Genomic DNA, 24,992 nt, shown 5'->3' with positions numbered 1-24,992 from the left:
TGGGGACATACATCCCTATAGCGCATGCATAGAAAAGCACAAAATGTCTTTCTTACTTTTAAAAACATGAATTAAGGCTTTAAATGCTTAATAACACAAATAACAATTAATGAAACTCGTCCCATGCTGCAAAATTGTCAATTTACATGATTTTACTGCAATCTGGCTTTGAGGAGGTATGAATGTAGAGAAATTTAGAAAGACACATGATGGAATTTAACCGTTTTATCCCGATTATTATTTTTCATAATCATGAAAGCCAAAATCGAAACTGAATTTCGATTAATTGCACAGCCTTGGTTAATATTATTATGGTGGACTCTCATTGAACTTGACTTTAAAGAGTCCCTATTGTTGGTTTTTGAGAATGCCCTTCCATGTAGTGTGTAACACAGCTCTAAATGAAGTGAAATATCCAGCTAACACTTAAATCTGTAAGTGTACATTGTTTAAAACTATTGATTCATCTATAAAAGAGTCGACTCTTAGTGCTTAAAATGAATCGTCTTGGTAACGAGTCTTTAGCCTTTTCGGTGTGACGTTGATACGAAACTTAAGCCCCGACCAATTGTTGCACACGCAAACCTGAGAAAATTTAAACCTGCGGCCCCACCCACAAACAGTAGCAAAGAAAACAAAGACAAGGGCTGCGTTCGAAACCGCATTCTTCCATACTATATAGTACGCTAAAATCAGTATGCGAGCTGAGTAGTATGTCCAAATTCATAGAATTCGAAAATCTGTATGCGAGAAGTAGAAGATGGTTCACTACTTCCGGCGAGATTCTGAAGTGCGCATCCCATGCATGCTGCACTATCCCATGATGCCCCACGAGAGAATTCATGAATGGGAGTGAAGGGACGCAGAAGATGCAGGTATGTCACGTGATCATGACAAAATTGCGAATGTAGTACGTCCAAATTCCATTTATCCTTCTTGCATCCATACTGTATAGAACATACTTTTGTAACGGCCGAGTTGTACGTTTAAATTCAAATGCAGTACCTACTGAGTAACACGCGGTTTCGGACGCAGCCACTGTCCTTATGTGTTTGAGGGAGGAAGGACTCAAAAAGAGAACGTGATTTAACCCTTTCTGCAAGTCTAGGTTACTAAGGGTTGACGGAGCATTATTTTATTTTGAAGGTGATAACATTTTTGGTGAGGACATTTCAGTAATTGCTGGATATTGGTGGGAACACATCCCCTTCATCCATGCTAAATCTACGGCCCTGGAAAGACCATTTAAACGCAGGCGCCATCATTAACCACAGACTAAAGCAAAAATTCCATTGAAAATACTGGGGTGAGATGAATTTTTAGGCGATGCACTGGCGCAGGAAGTAGTGCTGTCATCTCAAAGCAAAAAGGCCACTGGTTCAAGCCTTGGCTGGGTCAGTTGGTGTTTCTGTGTGGAGTTTGAATGTTCTCCCTGGGTTCACGTGGGTTTTCTCCGGGTGCTCCGGTTTCCCCCACAGTCCAAAGACATGCGGTACAGGAGAATTGGGTAGGCTAAATTGTCTGTAGTGTATGTGTGTGTATGGATGTTTCCCAGAGATGGGTTGCAGCTGCAAGGGCATCCGTTGTGTAGAACATGTGCTGGATAAGTTGGCAGTTCATTCCACTGTGGCGACCCCGGATTAATAAAGGGACTAAGCCGAAAAGAAAATGAATGAATGAAAGAAATTAATTTCCATAATTTAAAGACATGAGGTGGAAAAATATAATTTAATGCAGTGCTTCTTGTTCGTTCTGATACCCACTTAATATCATATATCAGCCAGGCAAAGGTAAAGATTAATATTTTTTAAAGAATTCACATCTTAAACGCAGCGATTTTGTATGGGATGACAATTCACCGGAAGCCTCATTGATTGTGCAGCAGTCCTCTGGTTGTCTCAATAAAGATAACACAGTTTAGACGATGTTTAAGATGGTTTAATGCTAATGAACACTTTCAGACAGCAGATGACCTTATTTACAAATAAATTAGCCATTAAGAAAGTTCTTCCACATTTACTGACATATATGACCCAGATTTATACATGTTTCTGTTAAATCTGTAAACTGTTGGATGAACTGAATGAGGTTCATTAACTTTAGTGATTGTACTCAATTTTGTACAACATCTAAGAGCAAAATGCATTTCCACAAGCATCTTCCTATGACATTCAATGAATAGGAGTGAAATAAAAAAATAACTACTAAAAAAACTACTGAATTTTTGCAGGAGAAATGCAGGAGAGGGTTCTGGACTTGTCTTAGTTGTAGCACCTCGCTACCTACTGATCCCCAGTCTCTTCTGGAAGGCATCCCCATCTCCTCTTGTGGCTTGCTGTGCAAAAAAAAAAAAACAAGTAAATAAAGACAAAGTTCAGACAAACGTCAGGAAAAATGTGAACAGACTGATCCAGGAAGGTCCAGATATGCACCTTTATTTTGGTAATATATTTATTATGCAAAGAAAAAAAGCCTTTGATCACAGTATATAATGTACGTTTATAAGACTCACACCAAGATCAAAGAGTTTACATACTGTGTTTCAACAAATTTCATTATCTCAAATACTCTTCTAACATGTGGAGACATTAAAAAGCATTTTAAAGTTCCAGCTAATATCACCTTATTCTCGCCTACTGCTTTTAACCCTGATTTCCCAATATCTTTCCAAAATATAGATTTTTCAAATTGGTCCAAATCAGGAATTCGAAGCTTATCGTGCTTCTTCAGACAGTACACTTAAATCTACCAAGAAATTTCAAATCAATATGATCTACCACAATCTAATTTTTTTAAATACCTTCAGCTGCTTCATTTTATTAAATCTTTGTCCGATAAGGGTAAACAGAGATTTGAACTTGTATCCATAGAGTAAATTGTAACAAACAGTTTTTCCAAGGTGGACAATATCCAAAATATATAAAGCTCTGTCTAACTCTTGTACTTTTTCCTTTAAGAGTTTGAAGTGTGTGTGGGGAAAAGATTTAGGTCACGAAATTGAAGATACAGATTGCTCTGAAATAAATAACAATTTGTTTTCTAAATGTACTTCATCGGGCGTTTACGAGCTCAATTATAAATTCATTAACAGAGTTTATCTTACACGCTTGCGTCTGAAAAAGATTTACAGAAACTCCTCTGATCTTTGTTTTAACTGCAAAAAAAAGCAAAGAAACATTCCTTCACTGTTTCTGGTATTGTGACAAAATCATCTCTTTCTGGAAGCAAACACATCATTTTCTACAAGGACTCTTTGAGATAAAATTCAGTTTTTCTCTACAATTGTATTTGTTATATGGTGGAGTAGAGAATGTGTTGGACTCCCACACCAAACATTTTAGTTTAATTATTTAATTTTGGTCTATCTGGCAAAGAAATGTATACTTTTATTGTGGTCATCTCCTTTAAAATGTGTTTGTCTTAAGTATGTGAGTTATTTTCACTTGAGAAACTCACCAATGATATACATCAAAAGTCAGATGATTCTGGCAGCTATGGACACGTTTTTGGCATTACATCAATAATTTCTCCTGATTTTCTATATTCTATGGTATATATTTATATATTTTATTTTTTTGACTGTATTATTCTGTTTACTTGTTTGTATATTTCCCCCTTTTTTATCTTTATTTTTTTCTTCCCCACTGTATGACAGAGATTGTATTTGTATGTGCTGAAGTATCAAAATAATCAGCATAATAGTGTAAAAAAAAAAGTTTACATACTTAAAATCTTGTCTGAAAATAAAAAAGTAAAGGGGTTTCTTTGAAAATGTGCATATATTAATGTAAACTATAGCAATAAATTAATACTAAATTCATAGCGAGAAGGTCTAGATTTAAAGAGTAACCAAGTCTTTTTTAAATTTAAAAGTTTTTTTTAATTATAAAACTGAATAAAGTCAAACCTAAATATGCTAAAACAAGTACATTACCAAAATAAATGACTTTAAAAAAAGCGTTTAAGAAAAATACTATTAAATTTAGCAAGTGTGTAATTAATGGGAGGCTATTATGAATCATTTTGATAGAGACTTCAACAACTTTATTAAACAAAATGAATTAAGTTGAAGCCAAAACTATTCCCATCATATCACTAAATATATTGATCCAGAAACTCACACATCTGAGATATATTAATAACGTCAAATTAGATGCATAGTTTGATTAATTTGACCTACAGTAATCACTGAAATCCTATGTTGAGCTGCTTTGACACGATCTACAATACATTGTGAAAGTGCTCCATAAATAAAGATGAATTGACCTGAGTTTGACATGTTATTAAGAGGATTTCGGTCGGCACATACCCTTGCGTTGTCAAATATAAAAGAGATCTGTACCTTGTTGATGTCTTTGTGTCGCTCCTTGCTGACGATTTCTTCTAAAATCTCCCCATCGCCTCTTATAAGCCTGTGTAAAGATTGAGATTATTGATTTATAGTCTTGATGTAGGCATGATAACTCTAAAAATAATGATAAAGATATAGCTCTAATAATGGTTCACAGTGTTAAAGAACAGCATCGTTCACACCACAACTGTATAACGATATCATTGGGCAAACTTTCAGAACGATTTTTCCCATCTAATGAATAATAAAACACTGACATCCAATCAGAATCCACTGGAAATGAATGGACTCGCGCAATTTAAAGATACAGACAGCACTGGAGAAGCACACTGATGAAGTTCAGCCTTCTTTTAAAAGATTATTTAAAGGGCACATAGTTGACCTCTTTTTTATGATTAATTATTAATATTATGGTTCTTCTGAGTGTGCCAGTTTAGTTTCAGTTTAAAACACAATTCAGATTGTTTTATTATAATGTGTTAAAGAGTGTCATGTTGGGGGCGTGTCCACAGCTCGCTGATTTAGGGGTGTGTTGCTTCACATGTAAATTATTTTCGGCTTCCCGCCCAACGTAACAAGGGGGCGGGGCCATGAGCTCACCTGCTCTGTGTTTGCAACAAAGTCTGACAGGCAGACTGAGAGAAGGAGCAGGAGTGAGAGGATCCGCATTCAGTCGTACATGTACGACTCGGACACAGACCAAGCAGAGAGTACAAAATCATTTGTGTCTTTGTACAGTTTTACAGCCAACTGTGTGCTAGTTTCAAGTGCCGAGCTTGTACACAGAAACTAATAACCACGCACACTGAATTAACTTTGACTGAGGCACCGGATGCGCCGCTCGAAGCCGCGACACGGCACACCAGACACTCTCTGTGGCGCGGCAGAAAACATGAAGTGTCCCGAATCGTCGCGCCACGCATTTTTGAATTCTAAACATAGGTTTCTGCAGCGGTCCGCGGCGCCCAGCCGTCGACTTGAGTGTACCCTGATAGAAACCGATGTTTAGAGTTCTAAAACGCATGCTAGTTAAGATCACAGGGAGCTTCTGGGATCGTGAGAAATGCAAACGGCTGAAGTATAAGGTAGACTCAATGAGAAGTACACATGTTTGCAAACCTACCTAAAGATACAACCAATAATTCGGATTAGAGCGATAATGTGGAGAATATTGATCTTGTGTTGAGCCCAATGAGCCTTGCATCTAAAAATAGAGCTAGCGTGTTCCTTTAGTGATATCGCTTCGACACGCACTGAAAATGGTGGACGTGAATCAACAAACTGAGGATATGATGACGCGCCTGTCAATCAATATTGGTGGGCGGGGGGACCGCACTCCTATGTAAAGTTGCGGTCGATCTGAAAACCGCTCCAATTGGTCCTCCGTTTTTTATGTTGTTAAATTGAAAAAAAAAAGCACTGGGTGTGCTTATATCACGCCAATATGACGGTCTATACACCATACATGCACATATGTCTGTCCAAACAGCTTGAAAAGTAGATTTTTTACCATAGGTGCCCTTTAAAGATAATATTGACTATAGTGGAAACAATTGGTTATAGCATGGAAAAATAATGATTTAAAACATGAATAGCTTGACAGCAAGAAAGCTGCTGGTTCGAGTCCCAGCTGGGCCAGTTGGCATTTCTGTGTGGAGTTTGCATGTTCTCCCCATGTTGGCGTGGGTTTCCTCCAGTCTAAACACATGCGCTATAGGTGAATTACGTAAAATAAAATTGGCCCTAGTGTTTAAGTGTGTGTGTAAATGTGAGTATGGGTGGAAGAGTATCCGCTGTTTAAAACATATGCCAGAATTGTTGGTGGTTCATTCCACTGTGGTGACCTATGATAAATAAGGGACTAAGCTGAATGATGAATGAATGAATGCTGGCAAATTGAAGTATCAAAATGAAAGCAGCGCAGGAATCCAGTGCTAGATTCAGTGTGTTTGTGTTGAAAATGTTGGGAAACTGACTACTGATTGCCAAATTGACTGTTTGATTAATCACTAGATCAGTGTTTCCCAACCCTGTTCCTGAAGGCACACCAACAGTACACATTTTCAACCTCTCCCTAATCAAAGACACCTGAATCAACTTATCACAACATCAGAAGAGACTCCAGCACCTGAAGTTAATGGGTCAGAAAAGGGAGACATCCAAAATATGTACTGTTGGTGTGCCTCCAGGAACAGGGTTGGGAAACACTGCACTAGATCAATCATGCGTTCAGATGTGGTAGAAGCACACTGAGGACATCTATTGGTGACAAGGGATAACGCCTAATTAAAAGCAGCATCTAAAAAATAAACAGAACATTATTGACCCTCTTCACATTTCTGGGTTTCTCAGCAGCAGAAGTCGTCATAGATGGTGAACTCAGAGAGTACAACAAATACATGTTTTACAATCATATTTGCTCAAATAATAAGAGAAAAACTCCATGGTGGTGTTATCAAGACTTTCAGAAATAAGAAAACAATCATGCGAGACTAGATAACGGCAGCTGGAAGAGAGAATAACGTTACATTTACTGTCCTGTCCCCATTGATGGTGCATTAAAAGCACGTCACACAAGCAGTAATTAGTTTTTTGTAATTTGATGCGAAAAAGGATATAATATGTACATGAATACATAAACATGTTCATAGCTTTTTTTTTTAAAGGGCACCTATGGTAAAAATCTACTTTTAAATCTGTGCATGTATGGTGACATATGGTGACATGACATATGTGCATGTATGGTGTATAGACCGTCATATTGGGGTGATATAAGCACACCCAGTGCTTTTTTTTTCAATTTAACAACATAAAAAACGGTGGACCAATTGGAGCAGTTTTCAGATCGACCGCAACTTTACGTAGGAGTGCGGTTCCCCCGCCCACCAATATTGATTGACAGGCGCGTCATCATATCCTCAGTTTGTTGATTCACGTCTGCCATTTTCAGCGTGAGTGGAAGCGATATCACTAAAGGAACACGCTAGCTCTATTTTTAGATGCAAGGCTCATTGGGCTCAACACAAGATCAATATTCTCCACATTATCGCTCTAATCAGAATTATTGGTTGTATCTTTAGGTAGGTTTGCAAACATGTGTACTTCTCATTGAGTCTACCTTATACTTCAGCCGTTTGCATTTCTCGCGATCCCAGAAGCTCCCTATGATCTTAACTAGCATGCGTTTTACAATTCTAAACATCGGTTTCTATCAGGGTACACTCAAGTCGACGGCTGGACGCCGCGGACCGCTGCAGAAACCTATGTTTAGAATTCAAAAATGCGTGGCGCGACGATTCGGGACACTTCATGTTTCTGCCGCGCCACAGAGAGTGTCTGGTGTGCCGTGTCGCGGCTTCGAGTGGCGCATCCGGTGCCTCAGTCAAAGTTAATTCAGTGTGTGTGGTTATTAGTTTCTGTGTACAAGCTCGGCACTTGAAACTAGCACACAGTTGGCTGTAAAACTGTACAGAGACACAAATGATTTTGTACTCTCTGCTTGGTCTGTGTCAGAGTCGTACATGTACGACTGAATGCGGCTCCTGTCAGTCTGCCTGTCAGACTTTGTTGCAAACACAGAGCGGGTGAGCTCATGGCCCCGCCCCCTTGTTACGTTGGCGGGAAGCCGAAACTAATTTACATGTGAAGCAACACACCCATAAATCAGCGAACTGTGGACACGCCCCCAACATGACACTTTTTAACACATTATAATAAAACAATCTGAATTGTGTTTTAAACTGAAACTAAACTGGCACACTCAGAAGAACCATAATATTAATATTAAATCATAAAAAAGAGGTAAACTATGTGCCCTTTAATCAAAATATTAAAAACCTCTCAAGGATTTAAGATGCTGATGACTGTTAAACGCGTCACAATAGTCTTGTGAAAAGTGTCCATTGTTCGTCTGTGTGGACACTAATATATTAATTGTTCTATTTAAATTGATCGTTATCATGCTTGGTATTGCACACACCTGGTGCGGCCTGTCTCTGGGTCCAGCACTCGGCGGATGACGCTCTGTCTTGCCTCATATTCCTCCTTTGTCAGCGGTCTCCTGGTGCTGAGTTTGGCCTTCTGTTCGTCAGTCATAGCTACATGTAAAAGAAACATCATCTTATATTCTCACTTATTAGCATAGGACATCAGTAGGTCCTCACTGAATCTGCGTGAGCAGATTTTTAGCCCATCATTGATTCTGTTTATTTACTTGCATAAATGTGTGTAAATCTATATTTATTCAGTTTTTAAATTAATTTCAGTAATATTATTGACTAATATGAAAATATTCATAAGATTTATTTAGAATACAGTTGGTAAAGTAATATTTGCTGTCTTTTAGTAGAGATATTATATGAGAGACTTGCTTTGTTTACCAAATAAAGTGGATCTAATTGGATTTGCAATTTAAACATTATTATCAATGTTAAAAAATGATTACGTTTTATTTAATATATTAAGGTTTTAGTTATGATACTCCCAAAATAATTCTGCATAAATCCGCTGATTTTTAACAAAATTCTGCACAGAAATAGCAAAAAATGTCCACAGATTCAGTCTGGACCCTGACATTAGTCTTGTTTTGTATCTGCCACTATGCTGGCACATAGTCATTTGTAGCTCCGCCCTCTTTTGAAAAGAGAACAATCTAATTTGAATTTAAAGCGACAGTCAACAAAACGGCGATTAGGATCAAAGCCTAAAAGGGGTGTTATTTGTGTATTATTTTGAGCTAAAATTCTCACACACTCTAGAGACATCAGAGACTTATTTTACATCTTATAAAAGAGGCATAATAGGTCTCCTTTAATACAATCTTAGTAATATAAAGCGCTACCCTTTATGTTGTTGTTTAGATATTGTAAGAATCTGCTATTTGTGTGTGAAATATGGAGATGTGCTCATACCAGGGCCGTGCTCTTTAGTTTCTTCGCTCTGCCAGGTCTTCAGGTATGTTTGAGGCTTTTCTTCGGGAACTGGAGCAGAAACTGAAGCCGTCAGCGCTGCTGCTCGCTCCGCTTTCAGCGCCAGCTTCTTCTGACGTTTCTTCTCCTTCTTCTCCTTTTTCTTCTCGCGCTTCAGTTTCTTCGCTTCTCGACGCTTCTTCTTCTTCTTGGACTTCTTCTCTCTAGACGGTGAAGGAGAGCTTGAAGAAGACGAAGAACTGGAGGATCTTCTTCTCTTCATCTTTTTCTTCTCTAATTTGGGATGAGAAGTTGGATGATACAAGTTTCATTTTGACATGCATACAAATGACACGCTTATTTTCAACCAGCACTATAATTTAAAGAGATAGTTCACCCAAAAAAAACTTCTATCATAATTTACACATCATTTATACAGCCATATTGTGGGATTTTGAAAAATGTTGTAAACCGGTAACCATTGACTTCCATAGTAGGAAAAATATCTTATTCTGTTGAACACAAAAGAAGATGTTTTGAAGAATGCTGAAAACCGGTAACCATTGACTCTTATAGTAGGAAAAAATGTTTTATTCTGTTGAACACAAAAGAAGATGTTTTGAAGAATGCTGAAAACCAGTAACCATTGACTCTTATAGTAGGAAAAAAGTCTTATTCTGTTGAACACAAAAGAAGATGTTTTGAAGAATGCTGAAAACCAGTAACCATTGACTCTTATAGTAGGAAAAAAGTCTTATTCTGTTGAACACAAAAGAAGATGTTTTGAAGAATGCTGAAAACCAGTAACCATTGACTCTTATAGTAGGAAAAAAGTCTTATTCTGTTGAACACAAAAGAAGATGTTTTGAAGAATGCTGAAAACTGGTAACCATTGACTCTTATAGTAGGAAAAAATGTCTTATTCTGTTGAACACAAAAGAAGATGTTTTGAAGAATGCTGAAAACCGGTAACCATTGACTCTTATAGTAGGAAAAAATGTCTTATTCTGTTGAACACAAAAGAAGATGTTTTGAAGAATGCTGAAAACCGGTAACCATTGACTCTTATAGTAGGAAAAAATGTCTTATTCTGTTGAACACAAAAGAAGATGTTTTGAAGAATGCTGAAAACCGGTAACCATCGACTCTTATAGTAGGAAAAAATGTCTTATTCTGTTGAACACAAAAGAAGATGTTTTGAAGAATGCTGAAAACCGGTAACTATTGACTCTTATAGTAGGAAAAAATGTCTTATTCTGTTGAAGACAGACGAAGATGTTTTGAAGAATGCTGAAAACCGGTAACCATTGACTCTTATAGTAGGAAAAAATGTCTTATTCTGTTGAAGACAAAAGAAGATGTTTTGAAGAATGCTGAAAAAACCGGTAACCATTGACTCTTATAGTAGGAAAAAATGTCTTATTCTGTTGAAGACAAAAGAAGATGTTTGAAGAATGCTGAAAAACCGGTAACCATTGACTCTTATAGTAGGAAAAATGTCTTATTCTGTTGAAGACAAAAGAAGATGTTTTGAAGAATGCTGAAAACCGGTAACCATTGACTCTTATAGTAGGAAAAATATCTTATTCTGTTGAACACAAAAGAAGATGTTTTGAAGAATGCTGAAAACCGGTAACCATTGACTCTTATAGTAGGAAAAAATGTCTTATTCTGTTGAACACAAGAGAAGATGTTTTAAAGAATGCTGAAAACCGGTAACCATCGACTCTTATAGTAGGAAAAAATGTCTCATTCTGTTGAACACAAAAGAAGATGTTTTAAAGAATGCTGAAAACCGGTAACCATTGACTCTTATAGTAGGAAAAAATGTCTTATTCTGTTGAACACAAAAGAAGATGTTTTGAAGAATGCTGAAAACCGGTAACCATTGACTCTTATAGTAGGAAAAAATGTCTTATTCTGTTGAAGACAAAAGAAGATGTTTTGAAGAATGCTGAAAACCGGTAACCATTGACTCTTATAGTAGGAAAAATTGTCTTATTCTGTTGAAGACAAAAGAAAATGTTTTGAAGAATGCTGAAAACCGGTAACCATCGACTCTTATAGTAGGAAAATATTTCTCATTCTGTTGAAGACAAAAGAAGATGTTTTGAAGAATGCTGAAAACCGGTAACCATCGACTCTTATAGTAGGAAAAAATGTCTTATTCTGTTGAACACAAAAGAAGATGTTTTGAAGAATGCTGAAAACCGGTAACTATTGACTCTTATAGTAGGAAAAAATGTCTTATTCTGTTGAAGACAGACGAAGATGTTTTGAAGAATGCTGAAAACCGGTAACCATTGACTCTTATAGTAGGAAAAAATGTCTTATTCTGTTGAAGACAAAAGAAGATGTTTTGAAGAATGCTGAAAAACCGGTAACCATTGACTCTTATAGTAGGAAAAAATGTCTTATTCTGTTGAAGACAAAAGAAGATGTTTTGAAGAATGCTGAAAAACCGGTAACCATTGACTCTTATAGTAGGAAAAATGTCTTATTCTGTTGAAGACAAAAGAAGATGTTTTGAAGAATGCTGAAAACCGGTAACCATTGACTCTTATAGTAGGAAAAATATCTTATTCTGTTGAACACAAAAGAAGATGTTTTGAAGAATGCTGAAAACCGGTAACCATTGACTCTTATAGTAGGAAAAAATGTCTTATTCTGTTGAACACAAGAGAAGATGTTTTAAAGAATGCTGAAAACCGGTAACCATCGACTCTTATAGTAGGAAAAAATGTCTCATTCTGTTGAACACAAAAGAAGATGTTTTAAAGAATGCTGAAAACCGGTAACCATTGACTCTTATAGTAGGAAAAAATGTCTTATTCTGTTGAACACAAAAGAAGATGTTTTGAAGAATGCTGAAAACCGGTAACCATTGACTCTTATAGTAGGAAAAAATGTCTTATTCTGTTGAAGACAAAAGAAGATGTTTTGAAGAATGCTGAAAACCGGTAACCATTGACTCTTATAGTAGGAAAAAATGTCTTATTCTGTTGAAGACAAAAGAAGATGTTTTGAAGAATGCTGAAAACTGGTAACCATCGACTCTTATAGTAGGAAAAAATGTCTTATTCTGTTGAACACAAAAGAAGATGTTTTGAAGAATGCTGAAAACCGGTAACCATCGACTCTTATAGTAGGAAAAAATGTCTTATTCTGTTGAAGACAAAAGAAGATGTTTTGAAGAATGCTGAAAACCGGTAACCATCGACTCTTATAGTAGGAAAAAATGTCTTATTCTGTTGAACACAAAAGAAGATGTTTTGAAGAATGCTGAAAACCGGTAACCATCGACTCTTATAGTAGGAAAAAATGTCTTATTCTGTTGAAGACAAAAGAAGATGTTTTGAAGAATGCTGAAAAACCGGTAACCATTGACTCTTATAGTAGGAAAAAATGTCTTATTCTGTTGAACACAAAAGAAGATGTTTTGAAGAATGCTGAAAACCGGTAACCATTGACTCTTATAGTAGGAAAAAATGTCTTATTCTGTTGAAGACAAAAGAAGATGTTTTGAAGAATGCTGAAAACCGGTAACCATTGACTCTTATAGTAGGAAAAAATGTCTTATTCTGTTGAGCACAAAAGAAGATGTTTTGAAGAATGTTGGAAAACTGACTTCTATAGTAGGAAAAACAACTACTATGGAATTCAATAAAATAAAGTATGACCAGATTTATAAAAGCTGTTCTGCATCAAAACACACATGTAAATGTTTGTCTAAATATATAAAAGCATATAAAAAAATCTATAAATATTATTTCATCTTTATATTTTCAACTATATCTATTTTAAAGGGCACATATTATGCAGAAATCCCTTTTAAAAGGTGTTTAAACACAGTTGTGTGGTGACAGTCTGTGAATATACAGTGCATCCAGAAAGCATTCATAGTGCTTCACTTTTTCCACATTTGTTATGTTACAGCCTTATTCCAAAATGGATTAAATTCATTTATTTCCTCAACATTCTACACACAATCCCCCATAATGACAATGTGAAAAGAGTTTTAGAAAATAAAAAAGCTGAAAAATCACATGTACATCAGTATTCACAGCCTTTGCTCAATACTTTGTTGATGCACCTTTGGCAACAATTACAGCATCAAGTCTTTTTGAATATGAGGCCATAAGCTTGGCACATCTGTCTTTGGAAATTTTTGCCCATTCCTCTTGGCAGTACCTCTCAAGCTCTATCAGGTTGGGTGGGAAGCGATGGTGTACAGCCAATTGTAGATCTCTACAGAGATGTTCAATAGGATTTAGGTCTGGGCTCTGGCTGGGCCACTCAAGGACATTCACCGAGTTGTTATGAAGCCACTCCATTGATATTTTGGCGGTGTGCTTTGGGTCACTGTCCTGCTGGAAGATGAACCGTCGCCCCAGTCTGAGGTCAAGAGCACTCTGAAGCAGGTGTTCATTCAGGATGTCTCTGTACATTGCTGCATTCATCTTTCCCTCTATCCTGACTAGTCTTCCAGTTCCTGCTGCTGAAAAACATCTCCACAGCATGATGCTGCCACCACCATGCTTCACTGTAGGGATGGTATTAGCCTGGTGATGAGCGCTGCCTGCTTTTCTCCAAACGTAACGCCTGGCATTCACTCCAAAGAGTTCAGTTTGAGTCTCATCAGAGCAGAGAATTTAGTTTCTGATGGTCTGAGAGTCCTTCAGATGCCTTTAGGCAAATTCCAGGTGGGGAGTGGCTTCTGTCTGGTCACTCTACCATACAGGCCTGATAGGTGGATTGCTGCACAGATGGTTGTCCTTCTGTAAGGTTCTCCTCTCTCCACAGAAGAACGCTGAAGCTCAGACATAGTGACCATCGGGTTATTGATCACCTCCCTGACCCTTCTACCCCGATCCCTCAGCTTAGATGGCCGGCCAGCTCTAGGAAAAGTCCTGGTGGGTTCAAACATCTTCCACTTATGGATGATGGAGGCCGCTGTGCTCATTGGCACTTTCAGAGCAGCAGAAAAGTTTCTGTAACCTTCCCCAGCCTTGTGTCTTGAGGCAATCCTGTCTCGGAGATCTACAGACAATTCCTTTGTCTTCATGCTTGGTTTGTGCTTTGACATGCACTGTCAACCCTGGGACCTTATATAGACAGGTGTATGCCTTTACAAATCCTGTTCAATCAACTGAATTGACCACAGGTGAACTCCAATGAAGCTGCTGAAACATCTCAAGAATGATCAGTGGAAACAGAATGGACCTGAGCTCCATTTAGAGCTTCACGCCAAAGGCTGTGATTTCACAGCTTTTTTATTCCAATTTCAAAAACTCTTTTTCCACATTGTCGTTATGGGGGATTGTGTGTAGAATGTTGAGGAAATAAATGAATTTAATCCATTTTGGAATAAGGCTGCAACATAAAAAATGTGAAAAAAAAAAAAAGTGAAGCGCCATCAATACTTTCCAGATGCACTGTAGCCAGCCTCTAATGGTAAACATTAATTAATTCATTTTTTTATAATCACAATTGACATAAACAGTCTGCAGAAACACTTTGATTGACATTCTCCCTTTGTACGAGTCATCAGAGGGGGAAAGCCCCGCCCACAAGTGACCATCTCTCCCTCATTAGCATAAACAGCCTTGAGTGAGAAGCAGCCGTCTGTCATTAGCGTTTTAAATCTGCAACTGTGCTGACACACAGGCATTTGTAGCTCCACCCTCTTCTGAAAAGAGAACAGTCTCATTTAAATTTAAAGCGACAGTCACCAAAACAGCACAATTAGGATCAAAGCCTAAAAGGGTCAGCTTCAAAGAGTTATAACACATTATCTGTGTGGTATTTTGAGATGAAACTTCACACACACACTCTAGGGACATCAGAGACTTATTTTACATCATGTATAAATGGGCATAATAGGTCACCTTTAAGTGGTGATTTAGTTATGTTTTGGGGTAAACTAGCATGATCACTTTGTCAATATCGGTTTAATAAACACTCCTGAATGCACTTTCTCTCACCAGATGAATGCTCACGTTTCTTCTCATGGTTTGGACTGGATCTCCTGGCACTTGATGATGATAAACTGCGAGATTTGTTTTCTTCTCTGTGTCTGCTTCTGGATCTGCTGTCAGAATCGCTCCCTCCCATTTAGGAATATCTATAAGTACAAATACTTATAAGTACAAAACAAAAATTAGCATAGACTGTGATGTTAATACTACAATCAAAACATAGTATTATACAAATTATAACCAAGTAAAATATATAAATAAAGAAAGGTGAGTTCTGTTTCTGTATGAACTGGAAGTTACAGAGACTTTTATTTCAGTCTGTTGATGTACTTCTAACCAATGTCAGTGAATATTAAGTAGGAGGCGGGGCTTTCTTTTCTACATCATTCCCTCATAGCAAACTAATGGTAAGAGAACATATTAATATGCAGTCGCTATGGAAACCCTTAGGTTGATGTCAACAAAAGGACTTTCATTGAAGATTACCAAAACAAACACATTTTTTCAGTGGATTAACTTGCACGCAGGGGCGGGTTTAACCAATATGCGAGGTGAGCAACCGATTGGGCCCCAGGAAACTTGGGAGACCCTAATAAATTCCTAGTTTTAAAAACTAAATATTTTATTTATAATTTTTAGCTCTTTTTGATATATAAGATATAAGTTATAGAAGAAAGACACATACATACATACATACATGCATACATACATACATACATGCATACATACATACATACACTACCTGATAAAAGGCAAAGGCCTCTAGATTACGCTTATTTGACCAAAATAAAATATGATCATGCCTTGACTTAATGATTTCATCAGGACAGTAAGGTCGGACTTTACTTAGACAAAAGTCTTGTCACTGAACAGAAATAATGTCCAGTATAGAATATGTGGTCATGCTGCAGTGGAAACAGAATGAATATTGTGTCTGACTCCATCATGAGCTTGGAGGACTGCATCCCTACATCTCTGCAATGACTCAAATCACTGATTAATAAAGTCATCTGGAATGGCAAAGAAAGCGTTCTTGCAGGACTCCCAGAGTTCATCAAGATTCTTTGGATTCATCTTCAATGCCTCCTCCATCTTACCCTAGACATGCTTAATAATGTTCATGTCTGGTCACTGGGCTGGCCAATCCTGGAGCACCTTGACCTTCTTTGCTTTCAGGAGCTTTGATGTGGAGGCTGAAGTATGAGAAGGAGCGCTATCCTGCTGAAGAATTCGCCCTCTCCTGTGGTTTGTAATGTAATGGAGTTACTGAATGTAACCCCAAACCATGATTTTCCTTCACCAAACTTGACTAATTCACTGACAATCTTGGCTCCGTGCGGGTACCAACAGGTGTTCTGCAGTATTTATGATGATTGGGATGCAGTTCAGAAGATGATTCATCAGAAAAACCGACCTTCTGCATCTTTTTCAAATGATCAACTAGTAGTCAAGTTATTATTTGTTGCTCTTAAAACTGGGATCGATGACAAGACTTTTGTCAAGTAGTGTACATACACGGTGCATATCAGGACTGATTTTGGGCCTTATGGCTACAATTGCTTAGGGTTCCCAAATAACTAAATCTGACCCTGCTTTCACAGATCAATTATTCACTTTAAGAAAAACTATGTGAGCTAGCAAAATAAACATGTTACATTTTTATTTCAGGCGGAATTAAAACAGTATGATCTTGCCCAAAATGCAAGATTCTGGGTTAATCAAATCATTAAGTTTCAACGCTCATATGTATTCCCATGGCAGCACGATAACGCAGTGGGTAGCACAACCGCCTCAAAGCAAGAAGGTCACTGATTCGAGCCCCGGCTGGGTCAGTTGGCATTTCTGTGTGGAGTTTGCATGTTCTTTCTGTGTTGGCCTGGCCGTGTGGGTTTCCTCCGGGTGCTCTGGTTTCCCCCACAGTCCAAAAACGTGGGATGGGTGAATTGGGTAAGCTAAAAAATTATCCGTAGTGTATGAGTGAGAGTGAGTGTATATGGGGGTTGCAGCTGGAAGGGTGTTCGCAACGTAAAACATATGCTGGATAAGTTGACGGTTCATTCCGCTGTGGTGACCCCAGATTAATAAAAGGACTAAGTCGAAAAGAAAATGAATGAATGTATTCCTATATGTAAATCTGATTTATAGCCATAAAATGCAGTGATATATTTGAGAATACATGTACATCTTTGTAATTCCTATTGGACAAAAATAATAATTATGTATGTATGTATGTATGTATGTATATATATATATATATATATATATATATATATATACACATACAAATAAGCAATTTCAGCAATATTTTGAAACATAAATGACATACAAGTTCATATGTGTGAAATCCAAACATGAATCTGTATGTCATATATGATCGGATAAACCGGATTTATATATGGGTCAAATTCATTAAATTAACAATAAACAACGTGTCTGTTTAGCTCGTTTGTGGATATTTTACTATTTTACAGCTTCTTAAGTGTGTGAGAAAGCACAATAATTCAAACAATTAAATAACCAGCCGTGATAATGAAGGCTAATAGCAGTGTTACACGCTTCGTCTCTACTAATGAGAAAACTAATGAGGTCTGTGCGTGCTTTATCGTTATTTGGTGACCCAAAAATAATACACAATAATACTTACTTGTTTGGCAGTTCACGGGGATCAATTTCTGATTTCTAGTACATTTAAACCTGTAGAAAGCTGCACTTTTGCACTCTACAGTCCCGGGTCACAACAACCATACAGGAAGTCCGTTTTCGTCAAGATTTCAAAATTAAAGACCCCGAGCCTATTTAAAATGAATGAAAAGAATGACTACTTTATAGTGTTTATATACTATAAATATACTATATATATATATATATATATATATATATATATATATATATATATATATATATATATATATATATATATATATATATATATATATATATGAATAGTTTATATTTATACTTTAGAATCGCATATTTATCTTAAGTCACTTACACTATTCAATTTATAGATTTTATCAGTCGACGATTTCTGTGAGATTTGAACCCCAAACTTTTGTGTTGCAGACTAAATTTCATGTTAGCATGAGAAAGCCTACCATGACAGATTAAAAACAATCTTTTTACAGATTGACCACAATGCTAACATAATATTTAAACAATTTCATTAAGGATTAAATGAAATATTATAAATGGCAAGGCTACACTACCTGACAAAAGTCTTTGCATCGATCCCAGTTGTAAGAGCAACAAATAATACGACTTTTTGTTAGTCATTTGGAAAAGTGTCAGAAGGTAAGTTTTTCTGATGAATCATCTGTTGAACTGCATCCCAATCATCACAAATACAGCAGAAGACCTACTGGAACCTGCATGGAGCCAAGATGGAAATCAGTCAAGTTTGGTGAAGGAGAAATCATGGTTTGGGCTTACATTCAGTATGGGGGCGTGAGAGAGATCTGCAGAGTGGATGATCAACATCAACAGCCTGAGGTATTAAGACATTAGTGCTGCCCGTTACAGTACAAACCACAGGAGAGGGCAAATTCTCCAGCAGGATAGCGCTCCTCATACTTCAGCCTCAACATCAAAGTTCCTGAAAGCAAAAAAGGTCAAGGTGCTCCAGGATTGGCCAGCCCAGTCACCTGACATGAATATTATTGAGCATGTCTAGGGTAAGATGGAGGAGGCATTAAAGATGAAGCTGAAGGATCTTGATGAACTCTGGGAGTCCTGCAAGAACGCTTTCTTTGCCATTCCAGATGACTTTATTAATCAGTGATTTGAGTCATTGCAGAGATGTATGGATGCAGTCCTCCAAGCTCATGATGGAGTCAGACACAATATTCATTCTGTTTCCACTGCAGCATGACCACATATTTTATACTGGACATTATTTCTGTTCAGTGACAAGACTTTAGTCTAAGTAAAGTCAGACCTTACTGTCCTAATGAAATCATTAAAAATCAAGGCATGATCATATTTTATTTTGGTCAAATAAGCGTAATCTAGAAGCCTTCTGATACCAAATGATCAACTATAAGTCGAGTTATTATTTGTTGTTCCTAAAACTTGAATAGGCGACAATACTTCTGTCAGGTAGTGTACAGTGAGTAATCTAACCTATTAAATAACAATAACTAAAGCTCATGTGTGTGTGTGTATATATATATATATATATGTACACTCATATTTATGCATGACATTTAATCGAAGGTATTTATTCAGGTTTTTTGCGCCTAGTTTCATGAACTGCATGAATTATATCAACAAATTCAGTGTATATATTAAAACAAAACCACACAAATTCCTGAATTGCATCAAATAAAACATCTGAAACATTTATTGCAATGTTTTAAAGGCATTACATGTTAGTATGCAAAACAAATAAGACTTGTCGCATGTCACTGGAACATGCAGCAAAAAAAACAAAACAAACTAACTTCATCAAAATATATAGTTCAAATCTTTCCTAAGCACTGCTCCATTATCATCATCACTCTTTGCACCCTTCAAAGCCCAGATAAGGGTGGAATAAATAAAATAAAAGAAGTGATGGGTCAGAAATATTCCCTAGGCAAATAAACGGTTGTTGCAAAGGTCATTTGGTCAGTAATCTGGCGTGCCGACTCAACACTATTGACTGTGTGACTCAATCCACACATTCATATCAGTGGGGATGAACAATCAGTGCTGCGGGAACCTAAAGCTGCATCAACACCGTCTAAAAAAAACTGTGTTTCTTAATAAATATGCACCAAAACATCTGTAAATAATGCTATTTCAATATTTAAACTTGTAAAAAGCTTAAGAGAAATAAAAAGCAAAGCTGTAACAGTGTAAAAACAAAAACAAACCTGTTTAATGCTTGGCAATGTAACTGAAAATATTGACTAAATAATGTATAGCTGACGTCAAAATTATTAGCGCTCCTGTGAAATTTTAACACATAATAATTGTAATAACTAATTGGCCATGATGACAGTGCATAGTTATTTTGCAATATAATAGTATTCAGCTTAATTATGCAAGTTAATTAGGAAAGTCATTGTATAACAGTGGTTTGTTCTGGAGCCAATCTAAAAATATTTCTTAACGGGGCTAATAATATTGACCTTAAAATGGCGTTAAAAAACTAGCCGAAATAAAACAAAGACTTTCTCCAGAAGAAAAAATATTATAGGAAATACTGTCAAAATTTCCTTGCTCTGTTAAATGGAAGATGTTCGAAAAAGGATTAAAATCTCACAGGAGGGCGAACAATTTTCCATTCAACTGTACTGCATTAATTTCCTCAAGCCTTGTAATATTTATCATTAGGTCATGATGGGACGCAAGTCAAATAGCATTAAAAGATGTCGTTTTTCCACTTGGAGATCCTCAAAATGAAGCAGAGGAGTGTGGAATGTGGAGTGAAATGAAAAGGACGCTGATGTTATGAAGACGCTGCCATTCGGACTCTCTGAGGTGGAGTTAAAATCATATTTTTTGCGGCTATGATTGTGTTTTTCATCAGCATGGCTACAGTCATGGGGCCAACGCCGCTGGGAACTGGAGTAATGAAGCTGGCCTTCTTTCTGACGCCTGTGGAGATATTAAAAGTCAAAAAATGATGACAACCATCAAACTTAACTCATTCAGGGGTATTTATAAGAATCAGAGTAAAACTGAAGACATTTTAACCCTTGTTCAGATTGACTACCCTTTGGTTATGTTGGGGGCTATTTTTGCCCCACTGACTTCCATTATAATCACATTATTTAATTGCAAAGACATAACCGCATATAATCGTGCATTCTGGATTGTTGGTGGTTTTTCCTGTTGGCAAGAGGTCAAATTTGTCATTTGTGCTGAAACACAGAGAAAGTTGTGGCCAAAATAAGACTTAATATCACATCAGAGTGGATGAAAACACCCCCAACAGCACACAATGGTTAATTGAGACCCTTTTAAAGATTTTTCTATACATTTTAAAACCTCATCACCACTTTAGGTTTCTTTGGTGACATTTTAACGTACTAAATACTGATTGTAAGACATTAAACTTTAATCTAACACATCATTAATATACTAAATTAATATTGTAATCCAGCAGGTGGCGCCAAAATGAAGTTTAACACATTTTGTGTATTGTTCATTTTGACTACCGTTTGGTTATTTTGGGGGCTGTTTTTGCCCCATTGACTTCCATTATAATCACATTATTTAATTGCAAAGACATGACCGCATATAATCATGGATTTTTGATTGTTGGTGGTTTTTCCTGTTGGGAAGAGGTGAAATTTGTCATTTTTGCTGAAACACAGAGAAAGTTGTGGCCAAAATAAGACTTAATATCACCTCAGAGTGGATAAAAACACCCCCAACAGCACACAATGGTTAATTAAGATTTTTCTATACATTTTAAAACCTCATCACCACTTTAGGTTTCTTTGGTGACATTTTAACGTACTAAATACTGATTGTAAGACATTAAACTCTAATCTAAAACATCATTCATATACTAAATTAATATTGTAATCCAGCAGGTGGCGCCAAAATGAAATTTAACACATTTTGTGTATTGTTCATTTTGACTACCCTTTGGTTATGTTGGGGGCTGTTTTTGCCCCATTGACTTCCATTATAATCACATTATTTAATTGCAAAGACATGACCTCAAATAATCATGCATTTTTGGTTGTTGGTGGTTTTTCCTGTAGGGAAGAGGTCAAATTTGTCATTTTTGCAGTTGATCATAAGTCACGGGGCAGCATTAACCCTTTAGATAGGCCTGTGCTAATAAGTTTCTGGCTTTTATATAGAGTTCTAAGGAGTGTATAATATACTTACTATGCTTACTCTTCCAAACAGGGAAAACCAGCAATGCTGTCATCAAATTATATGCTGTCATGGCTTTGCAATCACGAAATGTGATTATAATGGAAGTCAATGGGGCAAAAACAGCCCCCAACATAACAAAAGGCTAGTCAATTTGCCGTTTAGAGTGTACTGTTGAATATACACTCTAAACTGTGTCAAAATAAGATTAATTACCAAAAATCATCCCATTTGCTGAAACACAGAGAAAGTTGTGGCCAAATTAAGACTTAAAATCATCTTAGAGTGGATGAAAACTTCGCCAACAGCACACAAGAGTTAATTAAGACCCTTTTTAAGACCCTTTCCATACATATTAAAACCTCATCGCCACTTTAGACTTCAACAGGTAACATTGGAGACATTTTAACGTACTAAATACTGATGTAAGACATTAAACTGTAATCCAAAACATTATTCATATACTGAATTAAAATGCTAATCTAGCAGATGGCTCCAATAGAACAGAGGGAATAATAACGGTGTTGCATTGGTTATAGCAGTAAACAAAACAACGCAATGTCAAATCTAACAGGATTTTACCCATTTCATAAGCATCCCAATATCTGCAGATTCAATTCAGCCAAACTTTAGCATACAACAATACATTGTATAATCAAAAATGGTAGCATTTAAGACTTTTTAAGAGTTTTAAATTTCTCTAAATTGATTTATTAATGTTTTAATACTGCTTAAGGCCCTGCGGACACCCTGTCCTTACAAACACATTTACTGTACAGTACATTCAGAAGAGTGGATATACTAAATTCTGCGTTTCATTCATTAATTTTCCTTGGCTTGGTCTCCATTTCCGAGGTTGCCACAGCGGAATGACCCGCCAACTATTCAAGTATAGTTTTTACGCAGCGGATGTCCTTCCAACCGCAACCCAGTATTGAGAAACACCTATACACACACATACACTACCCAATTCACCTATAGCGCATGTGTTTGGACTGTGGGGGAAACTGGAGGAAACCGGAGGAAACCCACGCCAACACGTGGAGAACATGCAAACTCCACACAGAAATGCCAACTGACCCAGCAACCTTTTAGCTGTGAGGTGACTGTGCTAACCACTAAGCCACCAATTTAGTTCAATAAACAAGGGAAATTCAAGTCAAGGAAGCAAACAAATAGTTGACATTCAGATGTGTGTTAACATTTACTGATTTAGTGGACGCTGTTATCTAAAGCAGCTTAAAAATGCGAAGAACAAACAATAGAAGCAGTGTTACGTGACAAGAGGAACTAAATGTTGAGTCCCGTTCAAACAAACACAAAACACATAGCATAGTGCTTAAAAAAATATCAATATAACAGAATCTAATTTAAAGTGGCTCAGTGGTTAACACTGTCGCCTCACAGCAAGAAGGTCGCTGGTTTGAGTCCCGGCTGGGCCAGTTGGCATTGGAGTTTGAATGTTCTCCTCGTGTTGGCGTGGGTTTCCTCCGGGTGCTCTGGTTTCCCCCAATGTCCAAACACATGCGCTATAGGGAAACGGAATAAACTAAATAGTCTTTTAGTGTATGTGTGAAAGAGTGTGTATGGGCGTTTTATCAGTGCTGGGTTGCAGCTGGAAAGGCATCAGCTGTGTAAAACATATGCTGCAATACTTGCCGATTAATTCCACTGATGAATAAAGCGACTAAGCCGAAATGAATGAATGAATGAATTAATTCAATATGGATGTTTTTAATATCTCAATAAGCATTTAGACATCCAAGTAATTAAATGTACATAATTTGAGGCATAATAACGACACACACACATACAGATACACGTATACATAAAAACTAATCAAATAAAGCACGACAAAAAGTATTAGAACTGTGATGAAAGCAGAAAATACACTTTATATAAAATATAAAAGTCAAAAATCTACAATATTGAGTCAATGATGCTAAAACAACACTAGTGTAGAATATTAACTATTATTAAACAATAGTCTAAAACACGGGTGTCCAAACTCGGTCCTGGAGGGCCGGTGTCCTGCATATTTTAGTTCCAGCCCCAATTAAACACACCTGAACCAGCTAATCAAGCTCTTTCTAGGTATACTAGAAACTTCCAGGGAGGCGTGTTGAAGGGAGTTGGAGCTAAACCATGCAGGACACCGGCCCTCAAGGACCGAGTTTGGACACCCCTGGTCTAGAACAGTGTTTTCCAACCCTGTTCCTGGAGGCACACCAACAGTACATGTTTTGGATGTCTCCCTCATCTGACCCATTAACTTTAGAATTTGGAGTCTCTTCTAATGTTCTGATGAGTTGATTCAGGTGTGTTTGATTAGGGAGAGAATGAAAATGTGTACTGTTAGTGTGCCTTCAGGAACAGGGTTGGGAAACTCTGGTCTAGAATGTTAAGAATGTAAATAATATAATAGAATATTTTACAGTTAATCACAAGTAAATAGCGATGCACTGAGTAAATCATGTGAATTAGAAGACTGAAAAAGTAAGCCCGAAAAAGTCCGCTATATACATTTCTGGACAGCACCAAATAAATATCAGGAGCTACATTTAATTGCAGTTTTTGTTTTCGCAAATCCACCAGAGGGCGCTGTGTATGCTTTTTCAGATCTCTAATTTCTCTTGTGAGTGCCATACGCTTATTTCACGTGGCCGCCATTTTAAAGAACCAAAGCGAGGCTGCGGTGGGAAGAAACCCGGAAGTATAGGACAAGGACTGTACACATTACAGTAACATGCTGTGGAGTACACACCTCCAGCTGTTGCCGAGATTTCAAAATGCAGAACTGGTGTAAACATCACTTTAATATCATTCAGTAAGTTTAATTTAGAAAATTAAAAGCAATTTAGCATCAAACAACATCACAATCTCTTTAAGAGTACTATGCTCAAGTGTCCTCCTAGGCTTCAGATCATGGCAGCAGGTAAA

General features: G+C 37.0%; 2 protein-coding genes across 2 annotated transcripts in view; both read right to left on the bottom strand.

Annotated features, from left to right (window-relative positions):
* Positions 1-1,923: 1,923 nt before the first annotated feature.
* arl6ip4 (ADP-ribosylation factor-like 6 interacting protein 4) lies at positions 1,924-17,991 on the bottom strand. The gene is made up of 6 exons (XM_056458846.1): positions 17,881-17,991; positions 15,243-15,382; positions 9,262-9,552; positions 8,331-8,448; positions 4,343-4,412; positions 1,924-2,335 (listed from the first exon to the last, which is right to left on the bottom strand). The coding sequence occupies exons 2-6, from the start codon at positions 15,370-15,372 to the stop codon at positions 2,279-2,281; spliced, it is 666 nt and encodes a 221-aa protein (XP_056314821.1). The 5' UTR covers positions 15,373-15,382; positions 17,881-17,991; the 3' UTR covers positions 1,924-2,278.
* A 1,556-nt stretch (positions 17,992-19,547) lies between these two features.
* The window catches only part of mthfd2 (methylenetetrahydrofolate dehydrogenase (NADP+ dependent) 2, methenyltetrahydrofolate cyclohydrolase), a 20,505-nt gene continuing 15,060 nt past the window's right edge, over positions 19,548-24,992 (bottom strand). The window contains exon 8 of the mRNA XM_056458844.1: positions 19,548-20,816. Within this exon, the coding sequence (XP_056314819.1) occupies positions 20,668-20,816 (149 nt within the window). The 3' untranslated portion in view covers positions 19,548-20,667. The remainder of the gene's footprint in view (positions 20,817-24,992) is intronic.

This window comes from Danio aesculapii, chromosome 5 (assembly GCF_903798145.1).
Source record: "Danio aesculapii chromosome 5, fDanAes4.1, whole genome shotgun sequence".
NCBI lineage: Eukaryota > Metazoa > Chordata > Actinopteri > Cypriniformes > Danionidae > Danio > Danio aesculapii.
This window is presented reverse-complemented; position numbering and strand designations above follow the sequence as displayed.